The following is a 20,828-nucleotide window of genomic DNA, read 5'->3' as shown; positions in this document are numbered from 1 at the left end:
TGTAAATGCTGTCCAGGTCGTGTGGCTGAAACTACAGCAAAACTCTGGAAAAGTCTATTTGCCTTTTGTCCACTTGAGTCTCCGGGAGTATTAAGCTAAGCTGTTAAAGTTAATCTTCATTTTCAGCCCCTCCCCTCCTTTATTTATTTTTAAATCCTTAACGTGTCTTACAGGATTTCAACATTAAGGAGAAAGAACTGAAAGGGAGTGTGGCTGTTAGCTCCTGGAAGCAAAGCTGTTATTAGAGAATCTGTCTCAACAGGCAAATCATCAGAAAGTGAAAATAAATCATTTCAATCAAACACAAAGAAGGAAACATTGTTTCAGGTTTAAACAGCTAGCGGCAGTCTTACATTTGGCGATATTTAACAGTTCCCAAACTAAGACCTTAACTTTATTAATTATAAATGTGCTATTTACGTTAAGTGTTACTGAAACACTTCCACTCTCTGTGTGCGACACAAACACATCATTTCACACAACAGTAACTGTTGTGTAAGCGTCCATGTGCTTTGCTGTCGTCACCACAGAAGCGGTTTTGTTTGTTTTCGGACCTTTGAAGGGTGTCAAGACAACTGGGTGCTCCACAGAGGCAACTACACCTAAAACAGACTTCACTTTCCCTCCAGTTGATGGAAAACTAGGAGGCTGAGAGGAGGCCCTTTGAGAGCAGAGAGGAAGCAGGAGGCAGCAAGTGTGTGTGTGTGTGTGTGTGTGTGTGTGTGTGTGTGTGTGTGTGTGTGGTTACACAGGTTTTTCATGTGTAACAAAGTGTTGATTTAATGGTAAAAAGAATAAAAGCAGCCTAATTAAATACTTCTAGAACAGCGGTGATCTTTCCCTCGAAGCAGCAGAAAGTAAACACACTTTATATCTCAATATTTAAGACAACATTTTGGATTTTAAGCATGTGGCTAAGTCATTTTGTCTGCAACCCACAGCAAATCTGTTCATCAGTTTATACCGCCATCTTATGGACAACAGATGTTACTTCCATCGGTGACCTCCGACACCAAAGGCTGCATGCAGTTGGATTTGTTTGGCATTTATTAGCAGGAAGCTCCAACAGTTATGGATGGACCTGCATGCGAGCATTACCAAAGATGGGGTTTGATCCAGATCTGCATCCTGGAATATTTTTGGAAGGAATCTTTATCAAGAGATGGTTCGAGATTGGGCGTATTAGATCAAATCTTTGAAAAGTATCCGATTAGTTTAATGCCCAAAGGGAGAAATCAGTTTGATGTTCTCAAAAATATCAGAAACTATCGGTATATCCCGGAGCAGAGAGACGTGTGCAGTCCTGTTCGTGTGCTCAGTAAACCGGTGATAACACAGCAGAGGATATTTGTGTGGTCGAGGATATAAAACTATGAACTGAAGATATCTCACGAGCACAGTTTCATCTGGAGATGTAATCTTTAATCGATTAAGTCATGAAACATCGCTTCCCTCGTCCCTCATTTCATAAACATTTATGCGGACAGCACTTAATCGCTCATCTTAGACCGTTTCACGTTGTCTCACTTATAGACCTGCGTTAAGCCAGATGATTTTCTCCAGTTTAAATGATGAGCATGTTAGTCAGCAGGAACAGCCCTAGTCTTGTCAGCTCTTTCCTCTTCAAGACTCAGTTCATGGCTGGTGTGGAGGTTTCAGTTTCAGAGAACTTCCATTAGCAGCTAATCGATAAGAAAAATCACTCAGATTACACAAAGTGCTGCTTAAACACAACTAAAGGCAACACACCCACTCACAATAATCTTACAAGCTTCTCCCCACACACACACACACACACACACACACACACACACACACACACTAGAGCCTCCTTCTCTCAGTTCAGCTCAGATAACATGAAAAAAATAATCTAAGTTATAAACTATCGAGATAAATTTAATTCAGTTATTTTCATTTTCCCTCTATTTTTATTATACATTACAATAATTAATGTTTAATTATTTACTTTTACTTTATTTTTTTTATATATAGCATTTACTTAATCACCAAACACATTTTTTCCTTCACGATTCTGAATTTTCAATCTATTTTAAAATACTCTGATATGCTACAAATTGTAGAAGTGCATTAATGATACAGGACACTTAAAACTGCATGTTTTTATCCCATGTCAGGCCTCGTATCTAACGCGTTTAAAATAAATATTAATATTCTGCAGCTGCTTTTTTGTGAGTTTTGCTGTAAAAACTTCATTAAAATCAACCTGACTGGAAATAAGAGCTGAAACATCATTTTATGACTGAGGATGGCGTCAGACAGGAGCATGCTGTCTTCACAGTGCTCGACGATGCACCAAATCATTCCTACCTGTAACACCTGGATCATCCTCACGGTTTAGTTTCGCACATACTGCAGTTTATATTTTTCTATATTTCACACTCACACTTGAGCACCTTTAACAAATGAAATTTCCCCTTTGGATTAATAAATGTCTGACTTCTGGATTATTATTATTTGTTGTTGCAACAGTTTAGGCCTTTATTTAAAAGCCCTCTAGAAAAGCCCCCGTGTGTCTCACAACAGCCACTGCTGCATTGTATCCTGGGAGTTGGATGCCACAGGAGTGTGGGACCAATGCCTTCTCTCTCCTATAAAGCCTTTCCCACCACGTCTATAAAAATCTCTGGAATGAGTGCAGCTTTTGTTCTTCCTTCTCTCACCTTCTGCCATAGAGCTTCTCTGGAGGCCAGACTGGAGCAGGCGGCTACGAACCAGCAGTTTCCCAGCTGACCTTGGTGCAGGTCATGAGCGCTGATGCCGTCCACAAACAGATGGGGGTCGCTGGTCAACTCCTGGAACAGCAAAGATGAGACAAATCATTGTTGATAAACTAATTTTCTTCCTTAGAGGCATTACATACACTCAAAACTCTGTAACTGGTTACTCATAAAATCGGACCCACAGGCAGCTGTACAGGAACCATCACGGCCCCTGTAAAGTTAATACTTATCCTCATCTTCTTATTTACAGGCACAATTAATCAACTTCTAACCGTATTATAATTTAATCCAGGTTTGAATCTTTTTATACTGTGTATTTTATTGCAGTGTGTCTCTGGAAAACAGCAGGCGGATGTGGTCAGGACAGCTGCCAGGTGTGGATGAACGTAAAGCGGGGCGTTACCCGGAGCACTCGGTCAAACATCATAATGTAAACACAGAGTAAAATAACTCCCCGATTAACTACAAGTCTCTTCTGAGGGGTCAAAGCCAAACAAACCACAGAGGCAGACTAACGGGACGGCAGCCAAATGATAGAGGTGGGATAAACCAGAGCACACGCCCAGGAAGACCACTAACTGTATGTAGAGACAAATGTACACATGGCTCCACAAAGTTAGCCTCTCAGGGTCTTATATCTGGTGTAGAATGGATTTAAAACAGTATGTTTGTGTACTGCAGATATGAGCAGAGCCAGCCCACAGCAGGAAGAAAGCTTTACTGTGTGCATTCTCCAAATTAAAGGCCACTTTTAGTGCATATAGCTACTATACATGCACAGACAGTAAAGATCCAGTGTTTCCCTAAGACTGTATTTGAGATGATGGAAGAGGAGAAAGATGGAGGATGTATATGTGTTTGCTCTCTGGGACAAGAGATAACAGGTCTAATATTCAGCTCCATTTCCAGTCAGCACGCCTGGTTTCAAACACCAAGATAGCGATGCTGAAAACGCTCCATACTCTCATAAAAGGGCACAGTGTGATATCAGGTTCCTTTATTTGTACCCGTAAGAGGATTTAACCTGCAGCAGGTGAGTCATCCATACAAACTCAAAAGAGATAATATCAATTAAAAAAAAAAAAAAAAAAAAAAAAAAAAAAAAAAAAAAAAAAAAGAGTCAAAGGAGCTTGCAAAGAAAAGCGTCTGGACTTCTTTAAGTTGCTTGAAGACGTTTCACCTCTCATCCGAGAAGCTTCTTCAGTTCTAAGGTCAAATGGTGGAGAGTCCCAGATATAAACCTAGTGGGAGTTTCCCCCCACAGAGGGACAAAAGGACCCCCTGATGATCCTCTAATCGCCTGAGCCAAGGTGTGAAAACGGGTGTGGGTCCCAATCAGCCAGGGTTTCGGGTAAGTTCATTGTGAAACCTGGCCCCACCTTATCATGCGATTTCCTGAGGTCAGATGGCCCAGGATGTGAGTGGGCGTTAAGGCGTCTGGGGAGGGAACTCAAAACTGGATTATAGATGGCAGACAGTTGGTGTCGTAAACCACCGCCTCTGTTCAAAGATGGTCGCTCACAGTGGACATAGAGGCTTCTTTCACTCCTCTTTCAAACCATCTGTCCTCTCTGTCCAAAATGTGAATATTGGCATCCTCGAAAGAGTGACCTTTGACCTTTAGATGCAGATGAACTGCTGAGTCTTGTCCTGTGGAGGTGGCTCTTCTGTGTTGTGCCATGCGCTTGTGAAGTGGCTGTTTGGTCTCTCCGATGTAGAGGTCTGGGCATTCCTCGCTGCACTGTACAGCATACACCACGTTGTTAAGTTTGTGTTTTGGAGTTTTGTCTTTCGGGTGAACCAGTTTCTGTCTGAGCGTGTTGCTGGGTCTGAAATACACCGGGATGTCATGCTTGGAGAAAACTCTCCTGAGTTTCTCTGATACACCGGCTACATAGGGGATGACAATGTTGTTGCGTCTGTCCTTCTTATCCTCCCTCGCTGGTGTCTGATCTTCTTTTCTGTGCCTCTTTGCTGACTTTAAGAACGCCCATTTAGGATAACCGCATGTTTCAAGTGTTTCCTTTACATGCGTGTGTTCCTTCTTTTTCCCTTCAGGCTTAGAGGGAACATGTTCTGCCCGGTGGTGTAGGGTCCTAATTACCCCAAGTTTGTGTTCCAGAGGGTGATGGGAGTCAAAGAGGAGGTACTGGTCCGTGTGTGTGGGCTTCCGGTAAACTTCGATGTTGAGGTTGCCGTTCTCTTCAATGTGCACGGCGCAGTCCAGGAAAGGCAAACAGTCGTCCTTTGTGTCTTCCCTGGTGAACTTGATGTTTTTATCCACAGTGTTAATGTGCGCAGTGAAGGATTCCACCTCTTGTGTCTTGATTTTGACCCAGGTGTCGTCTACATATCTGTACCAGTGGCTGGGTACTCTTCCTTTGAAAGAGCCAAGAGCCTTCCTTTCCACTTCCTCCATGTAAAGGTTGGCTACAATAGGTGACACGGGGGAGCCCATGGCACAGCCATGTTTTTGTCTGTAGAAACCCTCGTTGTATTTGAAATATGTAGTGGTGAGGCAGAGGTCTAACAGTGTGCAGATCTGATTGGGTGTGAAGTTGGTCCTGTCTTCCAAGGAGCTGTCTTCTTGTAGTCGTTTTCTAAAGGTCTCCACGGCCTCCGTGGTGGGTATGCAAGTGAAGAGAGAGACTACGTCAAAGGACACCATCGTTTCATCTGGGTCCAGGGTAAGTTTCTGGACCTTGTCGGTGAAGTCGGTGGAGTTCTTGATGTGGTGTGGGGTGTTCCCCACGAGAGGTGCAAGGATGGTAGCAAGGTGTTTAGCAATGTTGTAAGTGGCTGAGTTTATGCTACTGACTATGGGTCTGAGTGGGACCCCTTCTTTGTGGATTTTAGGAAGTCCGTAAATGCAGGGTATGGCATCCCCTGGGTAAAGGCGGTGATATGTAAGCCGGTCAGTGATTTTGCCCTTTTCAAGGTCTTGAAGGCAAGCTATAACTTTCTTTTTGTAGCTGCTTGTGGGGTCTCACTTTCAGGCTTCATAGGTATTGTTGTCACTGAGGAGAGTTGTGATCTTTGTGTGGTAATCTGTAGTGTTTAGGACCACGGTGCATCTTCCCTTATCAGCTGGTAAAATAGTGATGTTGTGGTCTTTGCTCAGGGAAGCAACGGCCTTCTTTTCTTGTAATGTGAGGTTGGGACTCTCCGCCATTTGACCTTAGAACTGAAGAAGCTTCTCAGATGAGAGGTGAAACGTCTTCAAGCAACTTAAAGAAGTCCAGACGCTTTTCTTTGCAAGCTCCTTTGACTACGATGACCTGGATGACTGAGAACCCTCACAGAAATAAGAAATAAAAAAAAAAAAAAAAAAAAAAAAAAAAAAAAGAGATAAAAGAAAAAGAAAAATGGGAGAAGTTTTCTTTAATGATGAATCTAAAAGTGCTTTTAATACACAGTTAACACTGTTAAATGGTTAATTTCAAATATTAACTTTTCTCTAAAAGTAAGAGCACTGTGAGAAATTCAAAGAGTGAATGTCAGGACACAAAATGTCTCAGGGATCAAAGTCCTCACTTTGACGCTTTAATGCACCACAGCTTCATCTTTATACGAACTCTGCTGCTCTTCCACTGCAGCACGAGCCGTGCTTTAGCATTTTTCCATTAAGCTGTAAATCTATGACATCATACTGATTTGCCTGAAACATCAACACATATTGGCGTGTACAAAATTATCTGGGCGGTGTTCCTCGTCTGTATCTCCCGATTCGATCACTGACGCAGGCGGAAACATTTCTAATTTACGATTCAAAGATGAACTTTGTCTCAATGGGACCAATCACTAAATAACCTTTGATATGCAACTGCCTTACCCAACGACCGCGACCATCATTATCTGCATGTCAACATAATATTAACACGCCATGAACCACCTCCTCGCCATCCTTATCATTCCACACACCTCATCGCCTACACGAACAATAATTTACTTCCACACGCTTTCAATAAAAACTGCTTGTTAAATCCTGAGTGCTGCAGCGCTTCTTTTCTACTCCACGTGGAGTTCAAACATGGACTAGAAATGTGAGCAGAAACCTTCAGGTCACTTGCCTACATCTGCATCATCTGTTTATAGAAGTTAGCAGTGCAGGAGCCATTTTTGATTCGCGTTTCACCTCTAGCCACCAAACGCTGCTTCTCCATCTTATCTTGTGTATTTGTGCATTTACTTCATGCATTCAGGAGAATTAGAGGTAAAAAAGCTTACAACCATGTAACATGCAGGATGCTGGACAAGCGAACTATTCTGATTTTAAACTAATGATTTCTTTTATTTAACTTATTACCTCATTATTAACATTTCTTTAGTTCAAAGCTAAATTGTTAAACAGAAATTTGGAAAGTGAAGCAAGTATCAGTCAATAAGCCTCCCAGTGGCATTTTAAAGACATTAACATACTCACAATGAATAAAAGCAGTATGAGAGATCCACATCAGAAATGTTTATGAAAAAAGAAAATGCTGGCAAATTATAGTGCTGTAAACTCCAGTGTAGAAAGGTCAGTAAAAGCCACAGACTGTATCTAAAGGATGTAAAGACCGCTTTGGACGCTTGGTGGTTCGATCGCTGGCTGTTCCAGTCTGCATGCCAAAGTATTCTTGGGTAGAAGTAGAAAAGTGCTATACAAGAACCAATCCATTTACCAAAGCCTGGAAACATGACGATGAGGTGGTGTCAACAGGTGTTAGCTAACAGGGAGGGGACACAACAGCGAGAACATAACACTACAAAAAGAAACAAGTCAAACTGACCGAAACAAACAGACTGACAAAAACAGTAAACAGGAAATGACTTGGCACAAACTCGACATTTAGTCACCACCATGTGACCACACCTGAGCCGTAAGCACTAGCTAGCTTGGTTAACGAGTGGCATCCGTAACCCATAAGCACAGACACAGAAAGCTGTTGATTAGTGATAAATAACAAACAAAAAATAAATAAATAAATACTCATTATCATTTAAAACTGATGCACAAACTTTTTACACAGGAAGCAAAAATAATAATTTCACCAACAGCACAACTTCAGTCGACAGATCCACTTTGTTATACCTGCTTAGCATCAGCCCCTTTATCAAAGCAGCCACAGCAGATGATTTGACAGACAGCTCAGCCCTCCCAGAGCTGAAGCTGAAAACTATCCGCAGAAACCAAAGCTAGTTTTTGTACCAGGTCGTGAACTTGTTTATTTCTGCTCTGAAGTGAGACATTTTAATACGGGACTGACCCGTTCTGTTGAACACAGCCTCAAGTGGACGTTAGAGGAACTGCAGGCTGGGGCACTTCACTTTTTTTAACCCTCGAGGTTGCTGCCTTATAGAGCTTGAAATAATAAGCTCTTGATATGATCACTGGTTTAAATATACAGCTGTCTTTTGAGTGCTGGAGCTGAAGTATTGATATTGAGTGCTAAACTTTCACGAGACACCACAGAGAAGTCAGGGTTAAGTTTAGGGTGTAACCAAAGAAATATTTCCCTTATCTCTCCACTCCCTGAACAAATCAATAATATTGATCAAATGCTTTAAGTGCTCTGTTTAATAATTTAGCATGAATAATTAACAGTAAAAGCATACGAAATACACAGAAATCACTCTTTCATAGTGTATATACACTACAAGCCTAGAGGAAGACAGAAAATTACACATTTAATCAAATAAGACTCAATGAGAAGCACTTAAAGAGCAGTGCATTTAGATTTTATGCAGGTCAAGAAAAAAAAAAAAAAAAAATCACAAGACAAGAAAGAAATGAATCTTTTCACTCAGCATTATTAACGTGAAAAGCCGAGCACGGATTCTGTACACAGCAGCAGAGCGAGGCTGGAAATCTGTTAAGCAACAATTCCATTACGAGCACGATGTTCAGCCAGCATCTGAACTTAAACAGCTGCTGTTCCACTGCATAAAGCTTTCCTAAAGGTGCAGTGGGGCTGACTCAAAGCCTCTGATAAGAGGCACTTTTGCAGTTTAAGGATCCTAAACAAATCCAACATGGAATTAAGGCAACATTAGACATTTATCCAGGTCTATAAAAACGTTGTTCACTTTTAAATGATCCTCATTATCTCATACTCTGTCTTGGTGAAGCCCCTCAGTTCATTTAATCTGAAACAAGCTGTTTTAACTCCTTCCCTTTAAGCCAACTGTCTTCCGATTTGCTGCTTCTTGAAAACAGAAGGTTTTAACAATGGGTGGGTGGAGCTTCTGTGCTCAGTCACATATGTGTGAGATGACCATAAATAGGGAAATATAAATTCTCACAAGTAAAAACTGTATGAAGCTAAAGGTTACGCCTTTTCTTCATTAGCAGAAACCTGCAACGAGTAAAATGGCTGCGCACAAATCACCACCGTGGTCCAATGATGAGGTGCAGACAACCACCCTGAGATAACGGTAGCCGAGTAAACTTGTATTAAATTGGCTCTAGAGAAAATCATCAGACACTTGGCACACTTAGCTTGATAAAGCTACCTCCTAAATCAGAGCAAGCTAATGTCTCAGTCACACGAGTAAAAACAGGAAAGCTGTACTGATTTTTTTCACATTCTGGAGAGCTTGAGCGTTTTGAACACTCTCGGTCACTTCTGATCGTAAAGCGATTCCACAGGTTGCCTGATCGGACTCAACCTTCCTGCAAACAGTCGCAGTGTGACCTGGACTGACTTCAGTCACGCAGAGAAGGTGTTGGAGGTTTGCAAATAACTGCCTGTGGACGAGGAATACAGAGTTCGTCACGCAACGTTAAAGGTATGTGCCTTTTTCCACGTCACGCTGTGCGCCACGTTATTGTTTACAGGAGATGAATTACAGAATGGCAGATAGTCAGATTAACAGTATTTTGTCTCCATCTTCAGGTTTTACACGCTTACATACACACACGCAGTTACTGTCCCTCCATTTAGAAAGGCAGAGGCGTCACGGTGTGATTATTTTACGTGTAGTTGTTTTTTTCCTGTGTAATAATATTCAACATTGCTATCAATGCATTTTTCAATCCCTCTGCAAAATAGGTTTAAAAACATAAACAGCTGGGATCCTGTTTGTCCGTGATTTGAACCGAGGGAACAAATCCTGGCAGGATCAGCCTGATATTATTCGTATCCCGCTGCAACTTTACTGTATAAAGAGCTAACATCTCCAAAATGTCAGGAGTAGTTAGTCATTACAACAAGTGTTTGTGAACTAAAAATCAAGTATGTGGGATACTGTTTGTCTGTGATTTGGAGAGCCCAGCGCGTGCTCTCGATGCAGGGAAAACCAATCCTGCAGGGGAGACCTACCTCGGCACCTGTGCAGGTGAAGCCAAAGGGAAGATATGCTTCACCATATTTTCTAGTCTTTGGCTTAGAATGAAGTTGGTTTGGAAACATATTCAGCGATGCTTCATCTCCTGCTTTGCGTTTGTGTGGGCGCCCCGTGCTAGCAGCGTCCAAGCGTTGTTTTGTTTTTTTCCCCTTTTCATGCCTCGCCCCCCCCCTGCAATGGCTCTGCGCCCCCCCTAGGGGGCGGGCCCCACACTTTGGGAAGGTCTGACGTAGCACATCATTATATACACCAGCCTAGCCCAACTTCAGTAACCCTACAAACGTCACTGCTGTTTAGTTTTCTGTCTTCATTTATGTTGGAAGTGACAGCAGAGCTGCACGTATGAATTTTTTCAGAAATCTCTCAGTCAGAACATGCTACATCATGTTTAGGTAACTAGCAAAACTAGCGAGCTAACTTCCTGCTAACTTCTAACTCCGTTAAATGTAATAAATTCTGTTTTCATGAATGCCTGGATGTTAAACTTCATAGTTACACCTGGTAAAGCAGCAATGCTGATTGTTTTATTAAAGATGAAAGAATGTAGACAGTTTTTAACTCTCAGTGATGCTGCAGTGTTCGTTTGACTTTGGGACCTGAAGAAGACAGAGTTTAGGACCCAGATTACTCCCAGATTTACGAGCACCTTAGTCCGACAAATACGGCAATAACGACGGCCCGCTTGCATGTTCTACAAAAAAAATGTGCTTTGTTTTGTATCTGACGGACAAACACCAAACCAGTGAAGTTGCACCATTTTTAAAAACCAATTCTGGTTCATCTGTTTCACTCAACAATCCGCTTTTCCCCTTTGAAAACAAAGGCACTGCGCATGCGCGTTTTACCCATATTCTATCTCGATATTTCATTTTCTTATCGTTGCCTAACATTGTACCGGTATTACCGTGAACGGTATAATATGGCCCAGCCCTAGTCACAGTTGTATTTAACTGTTATATTTAACAGGAACAGTTCAGTCAAAAGCTTCACAGAAGGTGCTTTTTGCTCAGGGTGAGTGTGAAGACGACCAGTTGTAAAGCACTTTCAAATTCAAGTTCCTTTTGTTCAGTAACTACCAGAAACTGCTTACAACATGAACACACACACACACGCACACACACACAACTCCTTGCTGTTGGCTTGAAATTCCATGAATTCCTCTCCCATTCAGCCGCTTTAACCTCTCCTCTCTTTATATGGAGCCTTGTCTCATGATCACCGCCGCCATTCCCAGCCTACGGCCTCTGTCCGTCTCCACCGTGAATAAACAGCTGACCCTTCGTCTCTGATGTATCACTAACTCTCCACCTTCTTTGAGTTTACTGCGTTCTTCTTTCACACAGGCATAAAATAAGAGCTCTACAAAAGATCGCCAGCGCGGATGATTATGCAGCTGATCCCACTGAGCTGTAAAAGATGGAAACAAGCAGCAAACACTGAGAACTGCAGTTCCTCTAGTGGCCACTTGAGGCTGCCTTTATAAGAAACTCAGTCCCCATAGCTCCCATGTTAAAATGACCACCTTTTCAGCAGAAATAAACATGTTTAAAGTGTGTGACTAAAAGCAGGGCTGGCCTCTATGGATAGCTTCCCCTTTTATACCGACTCTGTGAGGGCTTATTCTCTTTTATACCTCATCTCGGGGTTATATGAGCAGCTGTAGCTGATATTTAAAGACACTGAAACAGACCTCACAACTGTGTTTGTTTTCTGGCCTGTTACGTGATACAAACCATCAAAGAAAATATATTTTTTAAAATACTGCTAACCTGACTGATTTCACTTTGCAAAATATCATCTGTCATCATTATTATTATTTTCCACATGTTTACAATACGTATCAGAATAATTGTGCAGCGCTACTACTTCCCCATTATTAAAACATTATTTTCACTCACATTTGGTCTTTTCCAGGTGACTCGCCCAATTTGATTTCGCTGGTAGAACAGAGACTGGTCGGAGGTGGGGAACAGAGGGTCTTCAAACAGAGTTCCTTTATGCTGGCACTGCCTCCTCAGAGCAGAGAAAGACTGACCCTCGTACGGCACCGCCATCCTCCTGCACAGAAACAAAATGCTTTACAATGAAGCACAAACAGCATTTACACGATATATAATTACTGACTCCTCACTATCAGAGGGCTGTGCTGTGAGGAAGGATAAGGGGTTTAATTAGTTAGCCTCCTACGAAGTGTTCTGAAGTTTATCAGCATATGCAAAACATGAAAAGACTGGAAAACAGTATCACCATTGCATTCACTTGTAATTATGCCATGTCGTATTGACTCACAGGTTTGCTGCCTTCCCTTGCAGGCTTTGGTCTTACTGACCTTATTCCTCACACACACACACACACACACAGTCTGTGTAGCGTACTGAACCTCTTTATATTGTTCTAATATTACAGTTTTATGTGAAATGACTGTTCACACCATATGACCATGGAATGGGGAATCGCAGCTTGACACATCCAATCAATAACCGCCTTCACTTACTGTAACATCAACAATCTGTCTGTGCAGTAAGTGAATTCAGATAGTATCAAAAACATATCTGACTATGTTGAATTTCATTTCAACCACAACACATCAAATGAGTCTGTCTGAGGCGAAACCAACTATTTAGCCACTATACAACCCTAAACCAACAGCAGCATGATTAGCATCACGAGTCATGTTTTAGGAGGGTGTGTGAGTGTGCAGGAAGGGCTGTATTCTTAATGAAACAAAAAACCTCTTATTAATGATAAAAAGCCATAACGACTGATTAATCTTCTATATTTCCCATTAAAACAGTCAGAGATTTCTAAGAAGCCTCAGTGTCTCCTGATCCTGTTCAAGGCCTCACACTGCACACAGAGCTGTGGATGAGGATTAATAACAAGGGAGTACTTCTTTAAAACTCCTTAAACATGCACAACACACACACAAGATAGTCAGATCATCACCAGTCATGTGACAGGATAGCAAACAGAAACTCGGGCGGTCATGTTTGACTACGGATCGGCAGCAAAGTAAATACACGATCAAAGTTTCATGCCTGTGTGAAAGTGTGGTGACATTAAAGCCTGATCTGACCAAAAACGTCCTAACAGCAGCTTCAGCTTCCTGTCAGATAAATAAAAAGTGAGACAAAAAGAGGAAGGGCTGTGCTTTTGTTTCCCAGGTGGAGAAACCAGAGGCCTGCTGAGCACTAAAGGAATATTTTTATTTTGTTTTCCAGGAACGGGATTGCATCCAGATTCAGAGTGACTCACTGAGGTTAGAGCATGTTTTCTCACACTGATCTACAGAGAAGGACTGACCACAGGACTTCAGCTGAAAGCATTCCTCAATTAAACACTGCATTCATTGCAGGAGAGCTGCAGATGCCACTTAGTACTGCGATGTTCAGATATTCAGGATACATTAAAGGCAGATTTCTTTTGTTTTTAAAAAGTGACTACCGGGTAAAATAAGTCACTGTGGCAGGGCGTGGTTTGTGGCTCAGTTGCAGGGGAGGGGTGGATCAGTGGGTTCAGGGTGTGGTGTCAGGACAGGCTGATCAAAACAGGTGCTCTTCAACACCTGGTCACGCCTTCCCCATTTCCATAGGGTCAAAGCTGTGTGCTTCGGGTCCTTTTTGTGTCACAGTGGTGCCGAAACCCAGGAGCTCATCGAGCCGGGGCATGGGATAAGCATCAAACTGTGACAGTCACCTTATTTATAAGGACACTCAGAAACAACTGTGCTGTACAGCTAAAAGAATACAATAAGAAAATCAATAAAACTGAAAACAACAAATAAAGTCATTAGAACTGAGTCGCATTAAAAGACTCAGACGCTAAACAACACGTACAGGCAGGACAATCAGCCTTCAAAACAATGCCACAGTTATGAAAACTGACATGTGCATGTCATGCATGTATGAAAATTACTGGACTGACATGAATCTACCTCTGCTCAGACTGATGCAGACTCTTCACTGGAATCATCAGGCCCATTTGTAATGATATCACTGTCAAATAAGGCCAATAAACACGGAGATGATGCTGAACAGAGCAGAATAATGAGCGCGTGTGTTTCCCCCAACAAATTAGGTTCCTGCTTGGTGGTCTGGTTCAATAAACACAGCCACAGAACGGATTTCCCGAATGATGCAGAAAACACTGAACAAGTGCACGGCCTCCGTTTTAGTTTACTTCCTGTTTTATTTGAAACTTGGCTCCTCCTTTGTGCTTTTCCCACTCGATGGAGTATTAGGGCCAGATTAAGAAAAAAATATATTATCGACCATTTTGACACTAAAGTCGAAATCTCGGGATTAAAGTCGTAATTCTACTTTGAGAAAAAAAACAACGGAAATCTTCACATTTAGATTTTTTCTCCTAAGAATACATGTTCAACGTTATTTTTGACTTTATTCTACAAAAGCAATCCAATTTTTTTTTTCTAAATGTAGTCTAAACTCTGTTGTGCCTTAGCGCCTCTGTCAGGGCCGGCGTTTTATCTTACTCTCCCTCGTTTTTGTTTGTTACAAACTATTATTTCACCGGAGTTCATTCCCGTGTCTCAGGAGCTTTTGTTAAACGTCCCCGTTTCCTCCCGTCATCAGCACACAGAGTCCTCCTGCCAACATTTACCAACTACAAACTAAACGTGACACACTTATGGATGTAAAATGACTTTGATAAAACTCAAAACACTTTAAATATTTCAAGATTTAAACTGAAGACCTTTATATTCATGTGGACAAACATGAACATACAGTTAAGCCAAGTTTGCATGACGCGTGACAAAAAAAAGCAGTAAAACGACCAGTAAGACAAAAAGAATAAAGTTTGAGAAATATAAAAATACTGAACTTACATCATGCAAATGATAACTTTACATTTTTAGATCCTCTAACATGAACTTATTTATTGCTTTTTAAATGCAGCTGAAATGAACCTTTATTACTTGGGTTTTATCTGCAGAGCTTTTAAATTTCAGAAACGCTTCTACAGAAAACGGCTCGTAAGACATCTGAAGGTTGAGAGAAAGTAAGAATAAACATCAAATGTACGACAGAGTAAAAAAGAACAGCCAGTAAACATTTCTGAAGGGAAGCACGCAGACCCTGAGAGGATCTGAGCGAGCGTCTGTTTGGAAGAAACCACTGTGACCTTCTTCAGCAGCGTTACTGAGCAATGACTCACTGCCTGATGGGAGGAGGGGGACGCTGCGATTTTCTGTGTCTCGTATTTACAGCCATTTTTAATAAGTCGTGGCAAATTAGTGGCACCAATAACAGATTGATCACCAATAAGATGGCGTCTCCACTGATTTGCATGAACAGTTGATTTGCAGTTATTTGACTTGAAGATGAAAGTAAAAAATGTTTCAATACTACTTTTGTTTCTGGGGGTCTGTCATTGTTCCTCAAAATGAATGTAGTTATATGTAAGTTCCTGTTTTGAGGTGGTTTTCCTACGTGACTTCATCAAGTTTATTCAGATTTTATGAATGTAAATGTGTTAAAGAGACAGCACGTTGTTTCTAAGGACATTAAAATGTAAGGTGTGATGATATAAAGTACGTTTATATCCTGTTACGGTGGCAGAGATTCACACTGAAGTGCAGAGTACACACCAGTACAGCTGTGCAATTAATGTGAATTTGATTTACAACCTTGGCTTTCATTGAATATTTATATTAAACAGGATAATAAAGATAAATAATTATCGTGCTGCATTTGGTATTGTAGTAATGCTCTCATTTCATCACATCCTCTTCCTGGTCCCTCCATAAAAATCTCAACCCAGCAGAATTTGAATTAATGGAAATCCTCTTAATTAAAAGAACAATTTTTCATGTGTAAGATAAATAACTGTAATCTCAGTGCTGATTGAAATAACCTATTATGATTTCTGCCATAAAGGAGCCTCGGTTTTTAGACCGTTTTTTTCCCCCCTACAGAAGCCCCACCCACCAGCTGTTCACACTTACCCTTTGTAAGTGGCATCCAATCAGAAGAAAGCTGACTTATAAATCCTCTAAAATAATGTTGATGTCAAAAGAGGACATCAGTTTCCAACAATGGCGGCAGCTAGTTAGTTTTAATATTACTCTTATTATTCTTAAACGTTTAACATATTTTCAGGCGAGAATGTAGCTGTGTAAACCTCAAATATCTGCTCAGTTTATCAAGACACCACATATTTTTAAAAGCGCTCCGACGTTTTCGGAGACGTCTGTTACCCACCAGCTCGATAGCTAGCCGGGGGCAGGGTCACTAGAGTCGGTGAGAACACCGGACTCCCGGCAAATCGTTTTCAAACCCACCGCCGTCTTTCGCTACTCAGGTTAAACATATATAAGTCACTTAGATAACTTCAAAATGTTATTGTTTGGCTTTTTTTTTTAGTATTTTATTTGTTCCTGAGTAAATCGGTTTGGCTGAGATTAAGTTATAGTTTTACACAGCTGAATAAACGTCAAGCAGACAGCTGATTATCAGAAGTGTGAGATGCTCAAGAATATACTCCGGTGTGCTGTTATATTTTAGATAGCAAGGAGTTTATTAAACTTCACTGAAACAATCTGCAAATTAGGGCTGGGCGATATGACCCAAAATTCATATCTCGATATTTTTTAGCTGGATGGCGATATAAGATATATATCTCGATATTTTTTTTTTAAAGCCATAAAGTAAGAACAAAAAGAGAGTTCTTAGTCAAAGCTGTGTCCCAGATGTCACACAGGCACTTTTATTAACATAGAGCATAGATGTACATAAAATTTACTCAAAAATAAATTATGAGCATTTATTAAATAATAATGCTCCATAAATAAAAGAAAACTGTTGTTTTTGTGCATAACAAAAAGCTCACAATTGTGCAGTCAAAATGTAAACTAAAAGACGCTGAGCACAATAACAAAGACAGATTTCACAGCTGCTCTGTTCCCAACTTCTACTGCCTGACTGACAGCCTGGAGTTTGAAATCCACTTAGTAACAGTGTCTCTTAACAGGTGCCATTTATGGTCCTTATACACACACAATACGGTAATATTACGCTGAAGCACAGTACGTATCACTCCGCGAGGCTCAGCCGTAATGCTCCGACAATCCCTCAAGCGGTGCAGCTCCGTAGCTTACCAAAGTCGTACTAAAACATTTTGACAGATTGCTGAGCGCCGTGTACCACATAAAATCGGTTCGCGGCCATCAAGCACAACCAGAATTCATACATAAGGCGCGCTGTCAACTTTTGAGAGAATGAAAGGGTTTTAGGCTGTGCAGCGCCTCTGGGCTGCATGGCGTTAGCTCGTTAGCGTGGTTAGCTAGCTAACACGTTGACGCCGTCCAGCCCCACACACGGGGCGATGCGCAGTAACTCGTTAACGCAGATTTGCCGTGTCCATCTTGTCGCTTCCTGCAGGTGAAGCGATGGGGGAGGAGGGGGAGTTGTGTTCAGTGAAGGAGAGGCGAGGCTGAGTAACGCTGCGTAAAGACAAAAGTGGACGAAAGAGAGGCAAACTTGCGGCTCCACAAGTATAATTATAACGTAACATAGACTATATCGATATAAAGGATATTGTCACAGCTTATATCTCGTATAAAAATATATCGATATTTTTTAAAAACGCGATATATCGCCCAGCTCTACTGCAAATTTCATTAAAATTTAATAAACTATCATCTTGTCTTTATTTTTAGTTAGCACATACCTTAAACACTTAAAGCTGTAAGCTAATGATAGTTATATAAGAGCAGATGCTGCTGGTGCAATAAGCTGTACGTTTTACATCCAATGGATGATGATCTGATTAGTCAACTAATCGCAAAAATAATCGGTGACTAGTCGACTATCAAAATAATCGTTTGTGGCAGCCCTAGTTCACGCCAATAAAACCAGTATAGCAAGACTTTATGAATCAGCAGATGGAGCTCATAACGCTTGAGGGGTCGTCCACTTTGGGCCAGTCAGTGCAACTTCGGGCTGAGTTTTATTAGATCACTGTGGCTCTGTGCACAGATTAATCTTTGTGCAGGCCCCCCAATCCCACACAGACATTCAAGCCCAGAGGTGTCACTATTGCTCACCTGGTTGAGCTGACACCATATACCAAAAGCTGGAGTCCGGTCCAGAGTACTTCCCAAGTGTCACTCCCCCTCAAGATAAATTGCTAAAAATAAATCTTAAAAAAAACAAAAAAAAAAAAACAAACAAGAACAACTTGCCCTGTTTGGATTTATTTTTATCTGAATGGATTTATTTTCTATTGTTTTACATCTCTTTTATCTTTGTGCCTTTATTGTTTTATTCAGACTGCTATAAGGGCGTCTATTTAAAAGAGGGCTTGGGCTTTATCACCTACCCTGTTTACAAAAAGGTGGTAATAAACAGGTGAAAGAGTCAAACTATTTGTTTCACACAGAGGATGAAGTGAAGGGCTGCAAAAAGACTGAGTGCAACACATACAAGCATTCATTTGAACTACGAATAGTGCAAAGCTACTGTAAAAGAGCCCAAGAATAAAAATGTGGGCCGTACCTCATAACAAAACCCAATATTTATCAGATAACTGCAGGAGGCAAGGAAAGCTTTACAAATGCTCCCTAAGTCACCAATTACACCCTCTCAAACACACTCACACAGTCGACAGGAGCCTTTGAGTCACTCAGGTGAGGTCTAACAGACACTGATCGGACACCTGTCAGTCAAAACAGCCACGCCCCTAACTATATATATATTGAAATTCAAACAGGTGAGTTATTAACAAATCAACCCTCATTTTCAGGACTTTTATAGTGGAGAGCCAAAAATTAAAAAGTTGGTTCAGAGGTTTGAGTTTTTCCTTTAATTTGTCACCCAATGGAATCTGCTAACCAATGCAATTTATTAAACTCAGACTTAAGAAGTCAATTTGTTGACAGGTTTATGCAAGAGGTGAAGGAAAGACAACATATTTCATTAGGTGTAGCGTCTGCAGCCGTTTCAGGACAAACACCTTAAAGACTTGAACACATCTGTTTACATCAGTCTGCTAATAACAGCTGCAGGTTGCTCGTCTTCCTCCTTCCAGCAGCTGTAAAGCTACTGTGTTGTGACGTGACTGGATTAACCCCTGGTATCTACAGACAGAGAGCTTTAACCATGGAGCAATACGACCAATACCAGCCAGACATGGGTGTGGTTTTATGCGGGCACGAACACACAACGGATGTGTGACACAAACAGCCCAAAGCAGATGTTGAAACATCGCATGATGTGTGATATCATGTGACATCACAAAAATGCGTGTGGGGTGAAGAATTTTCACAATAATCTGCACCACAGTCCACCTGCCTCACTCTGCCTCAGATGAGATGACATTAATGAAGACTTTCGATGTTTACAGCTTTGTAAAGACACCCGGAGAGAGATTAAAATCAAACCGGAAACTCAAACGTTAACCATCAAAATGACTTACAATATCCCTAAACGTTTCTTTCGTTATTCTTGAAACTACACCACGCAAACACTTCTATTCTATTTTATCTTTTGTTTATAGTCGAGTCTTATTCCACGAGCTACACTACTAAACCCATTCAAAATCTTGCAACAATTTTTAATCGTTGCCTTTATTTTGAAGGGCGCGCCGGATGTGTATGTGAAAGCTAGCTAGCTTAAAAGATGAAGTTTTGCTCGAAGTTTTTTTTATTATTCCTAAATCTTGTGATCTTAAGTGAAGGCGAGGAAATCGAAAGCGTGAACAAATACAGAGAGCCCTTTGCTGTAGGGCAGCTCTGTAGCACAATATTCATCTTTTTCCAGCGTTTTCTTATTTTAACGCAGACTCCAACAGTTCTGCGTCCTGTTTGCTAAAGAAAAAAGCGGCAAATTTAATAAAATATATTTGCATGAAAAAACAACAACCCAAAAAGTATTTAATAAGAGTTCCAGAGTGATTTACGACTGCAGACGTAACTGCATTTCAGCACCGAGTTAGCTGTAACTAATTATATTCACCTGGAAATGGTTGTGTTTTGGTTCGGGCTCCCTGGCTGCTTCACTCCGCGTCTCTCGCTCTTTTCACGGGTGGTTTTGGCGTGTTCTCCCTGCTGTCAGCTCGGTGGTGTGAGGACGTTTCTTTTGGTTACTTTGCGACCCTAAAAATAAAAACCACACAGAAACAGGCAGGAGGAGCTTCTGCGCTGCTGCTGTCACACCGACCAGCCCGCCTTCACCGAGGGAGGAGATGCGTTCACGTACCGCTCAGACAAACCACTCCTCTCTCCTTTAATCATTTTTGGATTAAAGCGCTAAATCGAAGTAGAGATTGAGGAGGGGTGGCACATTTATGAGATAAAAACTTACAAATTAAACTTTACAAGCAAAGTTACAAGAAAAAAAAAAGACTGTTTTTAAAAAGCTAGCAATTTTACAAAAAATACAGAGAAAAAAAAAGAATTTGTCAACTTTACTTTGGGAAAAAATGTTTATTTTTTAAGAAAAAAGTACAAATATATAAAAAAAACTGTAAAATTTACACAAAAATTATAAGGAATACCCCCCTAATTCTAATAAACTAACCAAACAAATAAAAAAAACCTGTTAACTTTACACAAAAAATCTTAACGCTGTAAACAAAACACTGAAATAACCATTAAAAACTGTAAAATGAAATCAAATTAAAACAAATTCAGTAACAGCAGGTGATAAATTAATTAAGATCAGATGATTTTCATCACGGAATTATTTACAATTAAAATTTTAAACAAGAAAAACGTCTTACTATGTTTTAAGTTGTAAG

The 20,828-nt window shown here is 40.8% G+C and overlaps 1 protein-coding gene across 1 annotated transcript in view; it reads right to left on the bottom strand.

Annotated features, from left to right (window-relative positions):
• capn5a (calpain 5a) overlaps positions 1-20,286 on the bottom strand; it is a 32,218-nt gene extending 11,932 nt beyond the window's left edge. Inside the window, exons 1-3 of the mRNA XM_040037493.1 lie at positions 20,045-20,286; positions 11,969-12,128; positions 2,682-2,813 (exon numbers count right to left, since the gene is read on the bottom strand). Coding sequence (XP_039893427.1) covers positions 2,682-2,813; positions 11,969-12,124 — 288 coding nt within the window. The 5' untranslated portion in view covers positions 12,125-12,128; positions 20,045-20,286. The remainder of the gene's footprint in view (positions 1-2,681; positions 2,814-11,968; positions 12,129-20,044) is intronic.
• Positions 20,287-20,828: the final 542 nt, after the last annotated feature.

This window comes from Simochromis diagramma, unplaced genomic scaffold (assembly GCF_900408965.1).
Source record: "Simochromis diagramma unplaced genomic scaffold, fSimDia1.1 OVJJ01000463.1, whole genome shotgun sequence".
In the NCBI taxonomy this organism is placed as follows: Eukaryota; Metazoa; Chordata; class Actinopteri; order Cichliformes; family Cichlidae; genus Simochromis; species Simochromis diagramma.
This window is presented reverse-complemented; position numbering and strand designations above follow the sequence as displayed.